The following is a 16230-nucleotide window of genomic DNA, read 5'->3' as shown; positions in this document are numbered from 1 at the left end:
AAAAAAAAAACCCAACATGTGCAATTTGGACCCCCATCAAGGCCAAATAGAGCAGCAGACCCTGCAGAGAGCTTAATGTTTTACAAGTCCTTTCAATTTTTGCCAGTTACCTAGGAACTAAGCCAGACGTCCCTTCTGAGAAGCAGCCTCAGTGATGGGGGATGTGAGCAGGCAAGCCCACGACCCAGCCTTAGGCCGTCTTAGCAGTATGACCACCTACTGTATGTACCAGGGACGAGGGGCATCTAGGTGACTGCTGACTTCCAGGACAGTCTAAGCGAGTGAATGCAGGCACAGAAGTCAAAGAAGACAATTTCCTTTAAGATGGCCAGGGGTCCAGCTAGAACCCCCACTGCATTCACCTCCAGGGCTGGTGTAATGCCCATTTAGGAATACAGAAACAGCATTCTTATTATTACCACCTTTATAGCCTTATGTTCTTACCTCCTTTCACTTCAACTATCTCATTTTATCCACATAGGAACAACCTTGCAAAGCAAGCAGCCAGCAGAAGGAAACACAGAGGTTAAATGAACAGCTTAAGCTCACCTAGCAGAGGACCTGAAGTGAGATCTCAACTACTGTACAAGGGCTCTTTCCGCTGGGCCCAGCGCAACCAAGTCAGCCTCTTACCTCTTGCTTTTACCTTTCACATGAGCATTTTGTACCAATCAATGAATGTGAGAATCTTGTCAAGACCCAGACTGTGGCCCACGTGTTCACGTTATAGTTGGAATCATGACACATTTATGATGTCAAAGGCACATAGTAAGGCAGGTAAGTCTTGATGTTTAACATGGAGACCTGACTGCACAGGGGTCACAACTTGGACTTGTACAGATTCCTCAAGCTCTTTGTGGAGACGCTGGGTTGACAAGACCCAACGTGGACCCACCCTAGGAAATGCAGATTTGTTCCAGCTTCACTCTTCACACCCAGCTTTCACTACACAAAGAACTGCAGAGTTGGTACTAAAAGATACCACAGCACATGTATAACACAAGTGGGTAAAATGACACGTCTTGAAATTCTTCACCAGCACACTGTTGAATATGTTGGGGAGAAAACATTAACTGTAACGTCTACTTAAATTTTTGTTATTTAGAAGACTGAGCTGCTACAGATTTGGGGGAATGTTTCAGAAGAAATAGAAAAGTGGCTCAGAAAGACAGTAACCAAGGGTCTGATTAAATGGGTACAGTTCTGGAAAGAAGGGCAGACAGAAGAGTACACAGGAACAAACACTAAGACTGGTCTTATCATTCTTACAAGTAATTTGCAAAGAGGGGAACTCAGGAACATCTCCAAATCCACTGCTTGCATTCAGCTCTGCTGACAATGATAAACTCAAACGATGGAAGGGGCGAGAATAAGAAGCTGAGCCTCAAGATACTCAAATGCAATAGTAATAAAATAATGCAAAATATATTAAGGATGAGAGGCTCCATGCTATGGATTACAACACAGATGCAAAGCTACCTAATAGCCACGAGAATGTTATTTCCTGAACGCAATCAACTATATTTCTGTAAAAATCAGTCAAATCCTGGACACAGATGGGAAAGCTAGCAACAGACATTATCCTACTTGTTTAAACTATGGTACATCATCCAGTACAGCTTGCGATGCACACACTAGAGCCCCAGGAAGACACAATAGAGCAGGAAACCTCAGAAAGCAACTAAAATAGTCCAAGACATGAAGCTGAGATGTAGGAGAAATGAGATGCCGAGATCTAAATCTGGGCTTAGCAAAGTACTGCCCAGGGGCCAAGTCCAGCTGGCTGTCTGTTTTTATGTTTTTCTGGAATACAGCTGTGCTGAAGCATTTATGAATTGTCCGTGGCCATCTTTGTGTGGCTGGAGGGTAGGTTCTTGTTTTGTCACAGAAAGAATCCAGAGGTGGGACTCAGAGGCCAAGTAAGCAAAGGATTTACTGAGTGACAGGACACTCTCAGGAGGGAGCCCAGGAAGGCTCAGGTGAGCAGGGGTGAGTCCTTTTGGCAAGCTGGTTACATGAGGTGTGAACATGATTGGGCGGGATATTCATCAAGGAGGGAGGAGTTCGGGGTATAATTTCCCAGTGCTAGATCTGTCATCCCTACCCTCAGAGTGACACGTAGGGGTTAAAGGTGTTACATTTTATGCCTAAAAATGACAACCTCACTCTCACCCTGGCAGCAGTTCTGCTAAACCTGCCCCTCCTAAAGTTCATATGTCACCCCTAGTGTAGCCTCCATGCTTGAATCTCACCCCTCACATGAATGTTTCTGACCAATACAAAGTGCTTATTCTAAAGTGCGATGAGACTCGCCTCTCTTGCGGCCCCTGCCCCTACGTGACCGTTGGAAGAACGTGCAGTGACAGCCTGGGGCTGCTTTGGACTCTGATTGCTGCTTCTTCCACTACCCCACAGTGTCAGTGCCCCAAGCCTCCATCTGTATACAGAAGTCTCACCCGTTAGTGCCCTCAGCACAAATATGATCCAAAAACAAACAACCCGGGTGGGATACCTACTTACTGGGGAGGGAAAATGTCAGTTGTCCGGCGTTTACAATGTGGCCCCCCTAAGGCCTATGGAAAGGTCCCCACACCTCATGACCCCTCTTATAATCGTGGGCCTCTCTCCTCAAGCTGCACGGAGACCCCCTCTTGGCCAAACAAACCACTTACAGGAATGGTTCTACTCCTCAGAAGTGCACCAGGCATGCACGCCCCCCGGATCCCTGTCCCTCTGTGGCCTGACCGTAAACCAGCTGCCTCCTCAGACTAACCCAACGCCTCCGTCCCTTCCCCAAGACTGGCTGTGGCCTTCCTTGTACAGGTTATGCCCTGTCTGTGGGACAGTGCATGCCAGGCCAGCTGAGTAATCAGGCGAACCTAGCTGCAACCATCGATAACACCAGCCACTCCTGAAATAAGAGGGTGGTGGGCCTCATCCCGGCAGGAACTGGAGCTGCTGCTGGTTTGGCAGCCCCATGGCGGGCTCTGCCCACCTTCAGGCAATGCTTTGTAACCTGTCAGATAGTCTATCTGCTCTGCCCAGGACCACAGGGAGCCCTTAATTTCCTAGCAAACGTAATGATCATAAAGGACTGGCCCTGGACTACCTCCTAGCTGAACTGGGAGAGGTATGTGCAGTAAAGGGTAAAACATGTTGCATCTACATCAACGCCCCAGGCCAGGTGGAAGAAGACATCCAAGAGATAAACGAACAGGCCCAATGGCCACACACTTTTGGAAAGGGTAACCCCAGAGCCAACTCCAGAGGGACTGCAGTCAGAGGGGTATTACCAAACATGGCCTGCTTCCGTGTATGGACTTCTAATCACTATATTATTTTTACTGGGTTTGGGCCCCTGCCTTTTTAACCCGGCGCTTGTTAAGTTTATTTCTTCAGGTTACAACCGTCTCACCTACAGATGATGGCACACCAGGGACTTCAACCCAACCTGCATGAAGATAGAGACTAAAACATCCACCGGACAGGGCTGCAGCCCCCTTCTACTCCCCACTCTGCCTCCTCCACTGTGCGTGACCCTGAGGCCCCTCTCTCCGACAGAGAGCAGGGTGATCGGGGCCCTGCAGGCAGGGACGACCCTCCTGCTCAGCTTGAGGCAGCTGCAGAAGATGGACCAAAAAGATTTTAAGGGTCCAGACCCCTTGAGGAGGGAAACGTTAGAGCAGACCGTTACCCAGACATGAGCAGAGAAGGGAGGCGTGGGTCACATGACAGGAGACCATAACACACCTTGCGATGACACAGATCCTAGGGGCAAGCACAGAGCAGCAAGAACCTGCGGGCTGACGGGAGCCCACACATCTTGTGAAGACAAGGGTCCTGGAGGCAAACACAGAAAGGCGGCCCCTCCTGGTCCACGTGCAGCCTTCTGCTCCTCATGCCTCAACACAGCAGTCAGCGCTGCAGCCAGAGCAGCGCCTGGCAAGCACTGCGCCACGGCACATCCGAGCAAGGCCAAGAGAGGCCAGAAACTCCCCCTCCTCTCGGGAAGGTGGAGCTGGGACAGAAACCAGGAAATCATACCCCGAACTCCTCCCTTCTTGATGAATATCCCGCCCGATCATTTTCACACCTCATATAACCAGCTTGCCAAAAGGACTCACCCCTGCTCACCTGAGCCTTCCTGGGCTCCCTCCTGACAGTGTCCTGTCACTCAGTAAATCCTTTGCTTACTTGGATTCTGAGTCCCATCTCTGAATTCTCTCTGTGACAAAACAAGAGCCTACCCTCTGGCAACAATATCAAAAGCTAAAACTTTCAAGTATAGGTTTAGATCCGTTCATGAATGATCTTTATGTTACTAAGGAAGACAAATATTGGGGAAAAAGAAGTGTGCTTAAATTTTGGAGGGAGAGAAACAAATACACCTATCCTCTTAGAGCAAGACAACTGTGTCTATGTCCCCTGGTACTGCTGTCAAAGGTTACTACTGGCCTCGAAGAAATGTGGGTTGACCTAAAATAACTTTAGATATTACATCAACTGACTTCCTCCAGTGCTATTCCTCCAGAGAGGAAAAGATTGACTCCTTAGGCAATTTGCTGAAAAAGGCCCACTACTAACACTGATGCACTTCAAATTTTATGTCCTCTCCTAAAAGTCAAAGTAATGAATGTTTTTAGAGCTATGACCACCTTCAAATAGAACATGATTAAAAAAAAATTATATTCTAAGCATGTTGGGCACCTCGAAGGCAGGGAAAAAGGAAAGTTGTCTAAGAGCCACTTTACATTCATACGCAAGGCACTCACTGCTCTGTTGGCAGGAGAATGACCTCACTGATAAGCTGGTGCATGTTTATTTCCCTGTGTCTGAGCAGTGCTCAGTGGTCTGCGATCACGCCTGGACTTAGAGATGCTACTCTTTGCTCTCTGGTGTGGTTTATAACTGGCTTTTCTACTCCCTGTATCTGGGAGACAAACCTAAGCTGTAGCCCTCAGTGCAGAGGAGCTGTGGGTGGCAGTCTGAGGACATCTGGAAGAGAAAAGCTTTTCCACTGATAGATTCTCTGTGTTGCAAAAATCATGCTCTATGTGCCTTTATGTCCATGACAACTGTATTTGGCAAAATGAATTTTAATTATACATAGAGTATTCCTGGTGATTATAAAGTTAATTACAGGATCTAGCTCACTCAAAAAGACTCAATTTTAATTATGCTCCTCTAATATTTTGACATAGGGACCTAGCTAAAACCAACTCTGATTTTCACAGCAATTCATCATTCATGTAAAAGCCACAAAAGTAAAAATACTGATGGAGAGCCCAGTATAATCTTTATTCTACATAAGGTGGATTAAGTATGCTTTAAAATATCCTAAAGTAAACTAAATTTATGTGGGGAAAGCATATTTTCCAAGTCCTCCAAAGATATCTTAGTAACAGCTTCTTACCTTTGATGGAGGGTTTGGCGCTGCAGCTGGAGGTTCTGGAAGCCTAAGGAGTAAAAAATAGAAGTTATAGTCATGGTTTTTCATAGACAAACAAACAGAAAAACTGGGCCAACTTAACACTTAGTTGACGAAAGTCCTACTTTCATCTTACAGTTTCACCTCCATATATCTTAATGTTTAGTCACCTCAGCGTAAAGAATGAAATTCTCTAAGTGAATAAATGTTCATTTACCTCCTTAATTCTCTGTATTGGAATTGTCTGAGCTAAAAAACAAATAGAAGTCATTTGCTGAAATGGAATTGCTTTTCTTTAGCCTCTAAAAACTTGCATTTTCGTACTGTAGTTTTTCATCATAAATGATGAATCCAGCATATATTTAAAAGTGAAAATTATTTTAACTGTTGATTAAAAAAAAAATCACACAAACTTTTCTTTTGTTAAAGAAAAGTTTAATTGACCATATCTTTCTCAAGTCTTTAACCAAAATTTAAAAAATTTAGCAGAGAAGAATATTAAAAAATAATGGAATACAAAGACATAAGTTCTCCAACAAGATAAGCAGATACAAAGAAAGCCAAGAAAATATTAAACAGAAGGATATATTTATCAATTCAAAGCAGGCTTTCAACATACTATATTACTATACTACTACAGAAACTTTAATTGTTTTTTAAAGTAAGACCTAAAATGCAATTTGCTAAAACTGCAACTGTATCTTTTGAAAGTCATGTTATCTTCATGTATCAGAGGAGAAAATTATTATAAGAATCAGGAAAGGCTATTAAATCATCACAAACTTAAAATCTGAACAACAGTTGCTAAAATACAGAAAATAAACATTTTTTTCAGCCTAAGGTAGAGTCTTTATATTTATTAAAGATCTTTATGAAGGAAGGGACACAAATCATCCCCAAACTCTGCTTCCCCATCAAAGACATGGATTGTGTTTCATCCTTCATTGAGTTCCAAGTGCTGGGCATTATAAAAATACTTGGTGAACATCTAATGATAATAAAAATGGTACAAAACCTTTATAACTTGCAAAAATATTCTACTCTGCCATCTACTCTTTCCTTCCCGTGAACCAAATTAGTTAAGTCTGGCTGGGGATGAAATCTTAACACAGTTTGCGGTCTAACATCATAACAACCCATAATTCCAATGCTAACACTCAGGCACTCCTGCAACTAGTGTCCACTAATCAGTCTGTTCAAATCAAACAGCTGCCCATTAAAAATCACCCCCAAACCACAGAGTCTATGACATAACTCAAGACCAATCTCTTATAGGAAAAAGTGATATAAGCTGTGAAGAAATCCTGTTTCTAGGAAACCAAGAAGCACAATTATGCTTAATTATGACTAAAGCTGAACCATACTTACTTTAAATATTTAGAGAAGTCATCACTTAATTCTTTAGGGATGTAATCAGATATCAGACCATGGGCATAAAGAGTATAATCCTCTGAAAATAATAGAATGGAGAATGAAAAAAAAAAAAAAAAGCAATAATTATAGCAGTTTTACAGTCAAATTGACCAGAGTTCAAATTCTGGCACTATCTGGCCTTAGAAAGTCACTTAAGCTTTTTTTGTGAAATGGGGATGCTCATATCTCTTTGCCACAGTAGTGGGGTGATATGGTGGATGGATATGTAGGAGGATGTCAAAGATATGATGAGACAGTCAAGGACAATACAGTAGATGCCCACTAAATAACAGGTAAAAACTCAGAGTTCTTTTTTAGTTAAGGCCCTTGAATACAAATAAAGTCCAAAAATCAGATGTAACAATATGAAATATTCATGCCTTTTTAAAAGACTAATCTTTTCTAGGTCTACTTCAATGTAAAATCAATCTAATTATTGAACAGTAAATGAGCATGCTCATTTAAGGGAAATAATATATATGTCTTTATTAAGTACTTGCTTTATAAGAGTCCTGAATGTTATATATACACCCAACCTAATAAAATGCCTTAAAAACATAAAAAACAAAACTCACCAGAATGTATAATCGTTACTCCTAAAGCATTTGGAGCCTTAGTACTAAAATGAAGCTCTGGTATCAATTAAATACAGGCCATAAGAGAAAATCTGTTTTAAAGCCCTGTTCCTCAATTCAGTATTTTTTGTAGAATACTAGGGGATAATCAAACTTAAACAGATGAGATAATCACAAGGGGATATAAACTACCAAAAGCAATATCCCAGGTTTGTTGCTGGGATATTCATCATCTTCTTTCTTCCTTTCTCTTCTACCTTCACTGTCAGGATAACAATTTGCCTCAGTATTAGTCAGAAAGTGACTGCTATGTGGACCACCTGATCTCAAAAAGTCTTCAGTAAGAGATTTTCACTGTCAACACAGAACTGAAAGTTATCACTGGACCCTTCTTAAAATCTGCTCATGGTCCTGAGTTAGTAATTATCTAATGAGTCATGAACAGACAAAGAAAGTTATTTTAAGAAAGCCAAAATATCATTTGTTTGCTTCTTCTGGTAGCATATCAAGCTAAAGATCTAAAAAAGGAAAGAACGTAAAGAGTAGAAAGCTTATTTTATGGCTGGGACCCTAAATGGCAATATAGCCAAGTCCAGATTCTTACATTTAGAGACTGGCACAAACACTGGACTCAGAGCAGAAGACCTGGCCTGCTAGCTAGGATGGGTGACCTTGAATAAGTCATCTACTTCTCTAAGACCACAGTTTTTCATTTTTAAAATGAGAAGATGTCTAAATAACCTCTAACATCCCTTCTCCTATGTAATGAAAATCTATGGTTTTCTCCATCCATCCACCCATCCATCCATCCATCCATCCATCCATCCATCCATCCATCCATCCATCCATTCATGCATCCGTCTATCCATCCAGCCATTTGACTCAGTCAGTCCCTTTTCTTCTTCTGTTAAAGCCAATCAAAGACACTGATAGCCGGTAAACTCAGATGTCAAGGGCAAGTCTACCACTCCCAGAATGGCAGGAGCCAGCTATCATCTGTATGTACAAGGTACTGTAAGGTGGATTTCTGCAAATCAAAGATTGCCTGAATTACCAACAGGCCACCGTTCCTAGTTTGTCTTTTTTTTTAATGATGAAACTCAGATGTTTTGGAGTTGTATACTTAGAACAGGAGAACTGTGAATTGGAGCTTAAAGTCAGAATAATTTCTGTCCTACCATTTTAGAAACTTAATTTTATTAGATAGCTGTTTTTATTCAGCTACACATATAAAAATAAGAGGACACTACACTGGAAAAAAGCAAAAAGTGTAGCTTAATAACCTAAAAAAATAAATTGCCAAGTGAATACATTTTCATTTAAAATCAAAATATTGAGACCTACGGTAGGACCTATGCTTCTTGAGAATAAGCTGTACACAGATACAGCTCACTGGAAATCCTTGTGCCACACGAACAGTACAAAAAAAGGTTATGAGTGTGGGCTTACGAGTCAGGCAAGCTCCATTAGTAGCTCAGCTCTACCATTTACCAGCTGTGTGACTTTGGACACAGCCTCAAGATTCTCACTGTAAAATGAGACTTAGAGGGAGGGTTAGATGAGCTCATGTGCGCACACTGGCAACTTAGTAAAAGGCTTGGCACACAACACACCCTCAATAAATGTTAGCAGGGTTGTTAGGGTTCTTATTACTATTAGCGCAAAACATATATTTCTTGAATGAATATTTTAAGTATCAATTAGTAACAGAAGTGAACTATGGCAGAAATACTACTTGGTTCTGAAATAAAATGCACACCTGCCACGAGATCTATGAGAACAGATCAGCAAGAATGCGAAGCTTCTGAGACATTAAGACTTTAAAATCGTAAGACTGGCATTTACATGTCAGCAACTTACTCCAGACAAAAATAATTTCTGATGAAACAATTTACTGACCTTCCTTGTCACTGGAAACCTGGTCACCAGAGAAAAATGCAGTAGACTGTACCCGGGCACCGACATTTACATTATTGGTTTTTAAGGCTGCCATAGTCTGATTAACCTATGAAATAACCAAAGGGGGAATATCAGAGTATTTTCAACTAACTTTAGAAACCCATGATTTCCATTCAGTCCTCAACTCATTTAAGATCCAGGAAGAAGTAGCTGAGGACCCAGAAATACCTTCACCAGATATCGGAAGATGAGAGACAGCTGCACATTTGAAAAAAGGTGAGGGGTAGTGACAGCACTGCAGGATGAGCTCAGTATGTGGATTTCCTAAGGCCCACACAATATGAGAGTACTAACTCTGGAGGCAGGCTGCTTGGGTTTGCTCTGTGACCATGGGCTAGTTACTTAACCTCTCTGTGCTTCTATCTATGAAAGGGAGATAAAGATAGTAACTATCTCATAGTACTGTTGTGAGGATTAAATGAGTTAATCTGTGTTAAGCTCTTAGTACAGAACATGGCACAGAGTTTATACATAATAATTCTAAACAGAATAAATAATATAAAATTTTCACTTCCTAGGAACTTAAGAAAGGAAACACAACCAATAAATATAAACTTCACTTTGCTATTTCATGTCATTATCATTTGCTAAGAGCAAAAATTAAATGCCAGGTTTCTGCTCAGTACTTCTCATTCTTCACCTACACAGAATTCTAATAATGCAAATACTACTTACTATCAATGCAAGTGAAAAGTCAAACACAGGCACTTTTCAAATCTTTTCACCACTTTGTACATAAGAACCTGACTAATTCTGCAAGGTTCATTTCCATGTTCCCAAATTCTCAATGTGCCCAGTAACATGATATAATAAACATGTTTTTCACATACAAAATAGAAAAGAATCTTAGGAATCAGTATTGGAACTGGTATCCACTGAACTTGCAAAAACTCTGTCATCCATAGATCTGGTCTGCTGAGATTCTCTATCACTGTGAAAGTATGCAATATCCTTAGACCAGTAGCTTTTTTGTCTTTTCCTTTACTATACCCATAATAAGAAATACACAGCAACCCAATGCCCCAAAACATACATAAATATGTTTCATACAGTCAGACAACACTTGCCCTTACTCTGCGCTTTCCTTTAACACATCCTATTCTGTTCTATTCCAATAGAAATACCGATAGTAATCCACTAAATTGATTCGAAAAACACTGCCCAAGACCTTGTATTAGGTCTAATTCTTAGCATCACTAAAATACAGGGTTTGCCTGGAAGATGACCCCTCTTCAGCATCTAGACACCCAGCCTGAATCCCATCTGCCTGGTCCCCTGCAGGCCACATGTGAGCTACGTCAACCTCTGAGACGGCTGTAGGACTGACAGCATCAAGTGCATGTAACCCTGGTCTTACCTGGCTTGAAAGACTCAAGTTTACACCAACAAAGAGCAAGAACTTCTTCATTCAGTGGTGAGGATCATGGGGAAAGGGGGACGCAGGTCAAATGAACACATCGAGCTAAGTCCAAAGACATGTGAGTTAGGGAGAATGAAAAGTCAAAGATGCTTCTCACACTTGGAGGTCTCTGTACAGCTTCACTCTTGTAGTTGGATGTTCAAGATGGTCTTTGGGGTCAGACTTACTACTTTCTCTAAATATGTTTAAAAAGGAGCATTAAACTCTTTCTGCCACGAGGCATTGGAGACGTACCGTACCTTTTTTTCCAGCCATTTTAATGTCTTCTCTTTGCTGTACTTATAATATTTCTTCTTGTCTATTTCTGGATTAAATGAAAAGAAAAAAAAGTGCAGTGGATTAAACAAAAAATAAACATAAGTTTATAACATACACAAGATAACAGTTTTAAAATATTTCAGGGAATTCCCTGACAGTCCAGTGGTTAGGACTCCAGGCTTTCACTGTGAGCGCCTGGGTTCAATCTCTACCCTGGGAACTAAGATGCCATAAGCTGCGTGGTGTGGTCAAAAAAAAATATTTCATAATATTTTATATCATAATATTTTATATTCTTGAAAAACTCAATTTATAACCCTAAGAGCATACTTGAGACATTAAAAAAAATCCCTAAACAGAATCTGGATACCCCGGATTTCGACCAACTCTTAAGTGAGTGGGAATTTAAGAAAATTATCAAATTATACAAAGAGCTCTCATCACAAGGAGAAATTTTTTTTCTCTTCCTTTTATTGTATCTATTATACACGAAATGGTGGATGTTAAGTAAATCTACAGTGATAATCATTTCAAAATATATGTAAATCAAACTCTCATTCTGTACAACTTAAACCTACACAGTGACGTATGTCAATTATTTCTCAATAAAACTGAAAACAATTATACAAATAAATCTGGAGGAAAGGTAATTTTTTAATTGAAGTATAATTGACATACAATACCATATTAGTTTCAGATGTAGTGATTTGATATTTATACACATTCTGAAATGGTCACCACAATAAATCTAGTTATCGTCTGAAAAGGTAATTTTTAAAACTCAACAAATTAACATACCAAACAATCTTAATTTTTCTGAATAATTTTAAGCTCACCTCAGTGTTTTCAATGAAAGACTTCTTTTCTAAAATAAAAATGGAAATCCCAAGAAAGAAAATGGAAGCTAAATGCAGATGCCTATGAAGTTCATTGCACACGTTGAGGAAAAGAGGCATGTTAACTATTTAGTACTGTTCTGGTGGGATTAGTGGAAAAAGAAGAAAAGATTCATCTACCTTTTAATGTATTACCAATATAGCCATAGCTATTTCAGGGGAATTTAGATTTATGATAGGCTCAATCTGGCCCTTTATGGGGATAAAAGTTTCATCTCTTATAAATTATACTTCCTCTCCTCACAGTCCAGCTAGCTTTATGTAATCTAATGGCTTAATGTTATATATGGTATACAACATGAAGCCGTTATTTCCTTGGCAACACTTCATTCACAGGGTTTCTTGCTTTCTGTGCAGTCAGCAGAGGCAGCCCTTCCACTCCGGCCTCCTGCCTCCACGCAGGATTTACCTTCGTGACCAATGGAATTCCTAAGACCAGATGCAAACTTGCCACATGTGACCCTGCTAGAGTTATACAGAATGATGCTTTTTCTTTCCTCCGTGATCATGGTGAGAAACGGAAACTGCTTATTCGGGGTGGTTTTCTGCAGTCTGTTAAACTGCTTGAGTTTCACTAAACGGTTGGTATGGGGAGGGGCTGGCCTGAGCTCTTGCATACTTCCTCCCCATCTCAGCCTGTGGTCCTCAACACTGTGGGCAACAGGAGGCGGGTGGCCTGGGGGCTGGACCTCTGCACCCAACTCCTCAGGAAGCGTCACTGGAATAATGAAAAGAAGGGACCACTGCAAACAGCATTCTCAGAAGTTTGAAAATTCCAAGGTGCAATGCCTGTTCTCCTGGAGCCAGGACTGCCTGGCAAACAGCCTGCTGCAGAACCAAGGCAGATGAGAGTAGACTCAGCCTCCCTGGAGGTGATATAATAGTTCTTTGTACAAAAATAGGGGGAATTCTAAGAGCATACATCACTCACTCAGTGCATGTACACTGCTAAATGAGTCTCAGACGTTCTGATCACTGCCTGAGACAATCTCCATAGAGGCTCAGTGGTCAGCTCTCTCCCAGGAATCCCACCTTGACTTTGCCGCTCACTTGTCTCTTGCCTCTACGTCCAAATTTCCTGAAAGGACGTTCTACAATCTGCCACAGCTTTCCTTCCTCTCGTTCACTCTCTGAGCCCCGTGCAGGCCCCTCCTTTCCCTCTGGAAATGCTGGTTCAGAGGTGGAGACCAGGCTGTGAGCTGTACTGCTGGGGCTCCTACATCCCCAGTGCATGATGTCACCTCGGGAAGTCACCTATTGAATGAGGTGATGGCACAACATCTGGCACATAGCAAATACTTAATATTAGTTATGAAAAAATGAAATGATAACGATAATAACATCAGAATCTAATGTATAGTCAGGCCTGTGCTAAGTTCATACACATTTTCTCCCTGAATGCTCAGAATGAATCTCAGATAAAAACTACTCTTTGTCCCCGTCTTAAAAAACTAGGTTTGAGTGAAGTTAAATAAATTGTCCAAACTCACTGAGCTGGTCAACAGGAGCACTGGCTTCCTTCCCAACCTGACTTCAAAGCCGTGGATCTGGTGTTCATTTTACTGAGATCAATTAGTCCTCACCCTCCTTAGCACTTCCAACCCTATTCTTTATGGGAAAAAACTCTCCACCATGGTTCTATAAAACCTTTCTCTTGGTCTTTCTGCATCTCTGATGGCTTTTCCTCTGACTCTTCTGGCTCCAATGCCTACTCCTTGGACGCCAACGTGTATCCATCTCCAGGGGTGACTTCATCCTGTCTCAGCAAGACTAAACCCATCCAGGAAGCCCAGAGCCCTGAGCTGAGGCTCCTTGTGTCCCAAACCACCCTCCTGGTTGCCCAGGCTCGAGTCACTCCTGCCTTGCTTCCCACACTCCATCACTGGATTCTGCGGGGACGGGAAGAAGCCAACGTTACCTTATAGGGAACAATGAAGGAGGAAAAAGAAAAAAAAAAAAAACCCAAAAAACAAAAACAAGAGAAAGGACACACAAAAAAACCCAACAAACAAACAATCTCACAGCAAACTGTGTCTGAAATCAGGAGGCTTAGCTTCTTGTGCTGGATCAGTACTACTTCATTTTTTTAAAAAAGCAACTTTATTTAGGAATAATGTTCATATGATTAACACATCCATTTTCAGTGCACAATTTGAGAAGTATGGACAAATGTTTACGTAGTCTTGTAACCATCACCCAAAAAGTTCCCCTGAGCTTGCAGTTAATTCTCTCATCCCTATCCAGACCCCAGGTAACCACTGATCTGCTATGATTATAGAACTGTTTTTGCTTTATTCTAGAACATCAGAGAAATGGAATCATACAGTAAGGACTTTTTTGTGACCCTCTTCTTTTGCTCAACATAATTTCTGTGAGGTTCTTTCATTTCACGGCAGCTAGCAATAGCTCCTTCCTTTGTATTATGGAGTACTATCCTGTGTATGAATATCCCACGTTTTGTGTACCCACTCACCTACTGAAGAGCATTTAGGTTGTTTCCAGTTTTTGGCTACTTTGAAAAAGTTGCTCTGAACATTCTTGCACAAATCTGTGTATGGACATATGTCTTCATAAGTCTTGGGTAAATACCTAGGAGTAGAATTCCTGATCCGTAAGAAATTGTCAGGTGGTTCTTCCATTTTATGCTTCCACTAGCCAGGCAGGTGAGCCCCCGTTGTCCCACAGCTTATTGGTATTGTCTGTCTGTTTTATTTTAGCAACTCTGGTGGATATCAATGATATTTCCCTGTGGTTTTAATTTACATTTTTCTGGTGACTAATGATGTTGAACATCTTTTCATGTGCCTTATTCATAAATCTTCTTTTGTGAAGTTTGTTCAAACCTTTTTGCTGATTTTTTTACAGAACCAGATATCATCTTATTACATGTTCTTTATACATCTATATATATCTTTTATCAGATATATGTCATGTAAATATTTTCTTCCAACCATGGCTTGTCTTTTTTTTTCTTAACTGTGTCTTTCAAAAATCAGAAGATATTAATCTTAATGATATGCAACATAATTTTTTTTTACGGTTAGTAGTTTTTGTGTCCTATGAAATCTTTGCCAACCCTCAAGGTCACAAAGGTTTTCTTCTATGGCTTCTTCCAGAAAGTCAATAGTTTTCACTTTTGCATTTAAATTATTGATCCATTTCAAATTAATTTTTCTGTATGACTCTGAGGTGAGAGTCAGCATTATTTCTCATATGTATATCCAACTTTTCCAGGTCATTTGTAATAGATTATCCTTTATCCCATCAAATTATCTCACTGTTGTCTACATAAATGTGGGTCCACTTCTGTTCTATTTGGTTCCATTTATCTATTTACCCTTATATCAATGCCATAATTTCTTGATCATTATAGCTTTACAGTAAGTCTTGAAATCAGATTGTGTTAGTTCTCCAACTTTGTTCTTTTTTTCAAAATTGTTTTGGCTACTGTAGATCCTTTGCACAGTCATATAAATTCTAGAATCAGCTTCTCAATTTCTACCAAAAAAAAAAAAAGCCTGATAGGCATTCCATTAAATCTATAGATTACTTTGGAGAGAATGGACATCTTAACAATATTGAGTCTTCTAATTCATGAACATGGTATATCGCTCTACTTATTTAATTCTTTAATTTCTCTCTACAATGTTGGTTTAGCGTCCTGGTCTTGCATATCTTATGTTACATTTATCCCTACAACTTCATGATTTTTTTACATTATAAATGGTATGTTTTTATTACTGTCCAATTGTCCACTGCTAATATACAGAAATAGAATTAATTTTTGTATATTGGCCTTATAGCCTGAGAACTTGTTTATTAGTTCTAGTGATTTTTTTTTTTTTTGGTAAATTCTTTTGAGCTTTTCACATATATGACCATATTGTTTATGAAAAAAGACAGTTTCACTCTATTTACTTTCTAATCAGTATACTATTTATTTATTTATTTATTTATTTATTTTTTGGCCGTGCCTTGGGGCTTGTGGGACCTTAGTTCCCCAACCAGGGATCGAACCCATGCCCCCTGCAGTGGAAGCATGGAGTCTTAACCACTGGACCACCAGGGAAGTCCCAATTTTTTTCTTTTCTTATTGCAACTACCAGGACTTCCACTACATTGATGAGTAGAAGTGGAGAGAGCTGACATCCTTATCTTGTACCAATCTCAGGGGAAAAGTGTGTTCAGTCTTTTACAGTGAAGTATGATATTAGCTTAGGTTTGTCATGGTTGCCTTTTACCAGAAGGAGGAAGCTCCCTCCCATCTCTAATTTGCTGAGA

At 40.4% G+C, this 16230-nt stretch overlaps 1 protein-coding gene across 4 annotated transcripts in view; it reads right to left on the bottom strand.

Annotated features, from left to right (window-relative positions):
• RNASEH2B (ribonuclease H2 subunit B) overlaps nt 1-16230 on the bottom strand; it is a 73763-nt gene that overhangs the window by 20740 nt on the left and 36793 nt on the right. For all 4 annotated transcript variants that reach the window (XM_057707779.1, XM_057707777.1, XM_057707775.1 and 1 more), the window contains 4 exons: nt 11035-11099; nt 9316-9421; nt 6797-6878; nt 5414-5456 (listed from right to left, as the gene is read on the bottom strand). In XM_057707779.1, the coding sequence (XP_057563762.1) occupies nt 5414-5456; nt 6797-6878; nt 9316-9421; nt 11035-11099 (296 nt within the window). The remainder of the gene's footprint in view (nt 1-5413; nt 5457-6796; nt 6879-9315; nt 9422-11034; nt 11100-16230) is intronic.

Source organism: Hippopotamus amphibius, chromosome 14 (genome assembly GCF_030028045.1).
Source record: "Hippopotamus amphibius kiboko isolate mHipAmp2 chromosome 14, mHipAmp2.hap2, whole genome shotgun sequence".
Lineage (NCBI taxonomy): Eukaryota > Metazoa > Chordata > Mammalia > Artiodactyla > Hippopotamidae > Hippopotamus > Hippopotamus amphibius.
Note: the sequence above shows the minus strand (reverse complement) of the source record. Positions and strands in the feature narration are given on the sequence as shown.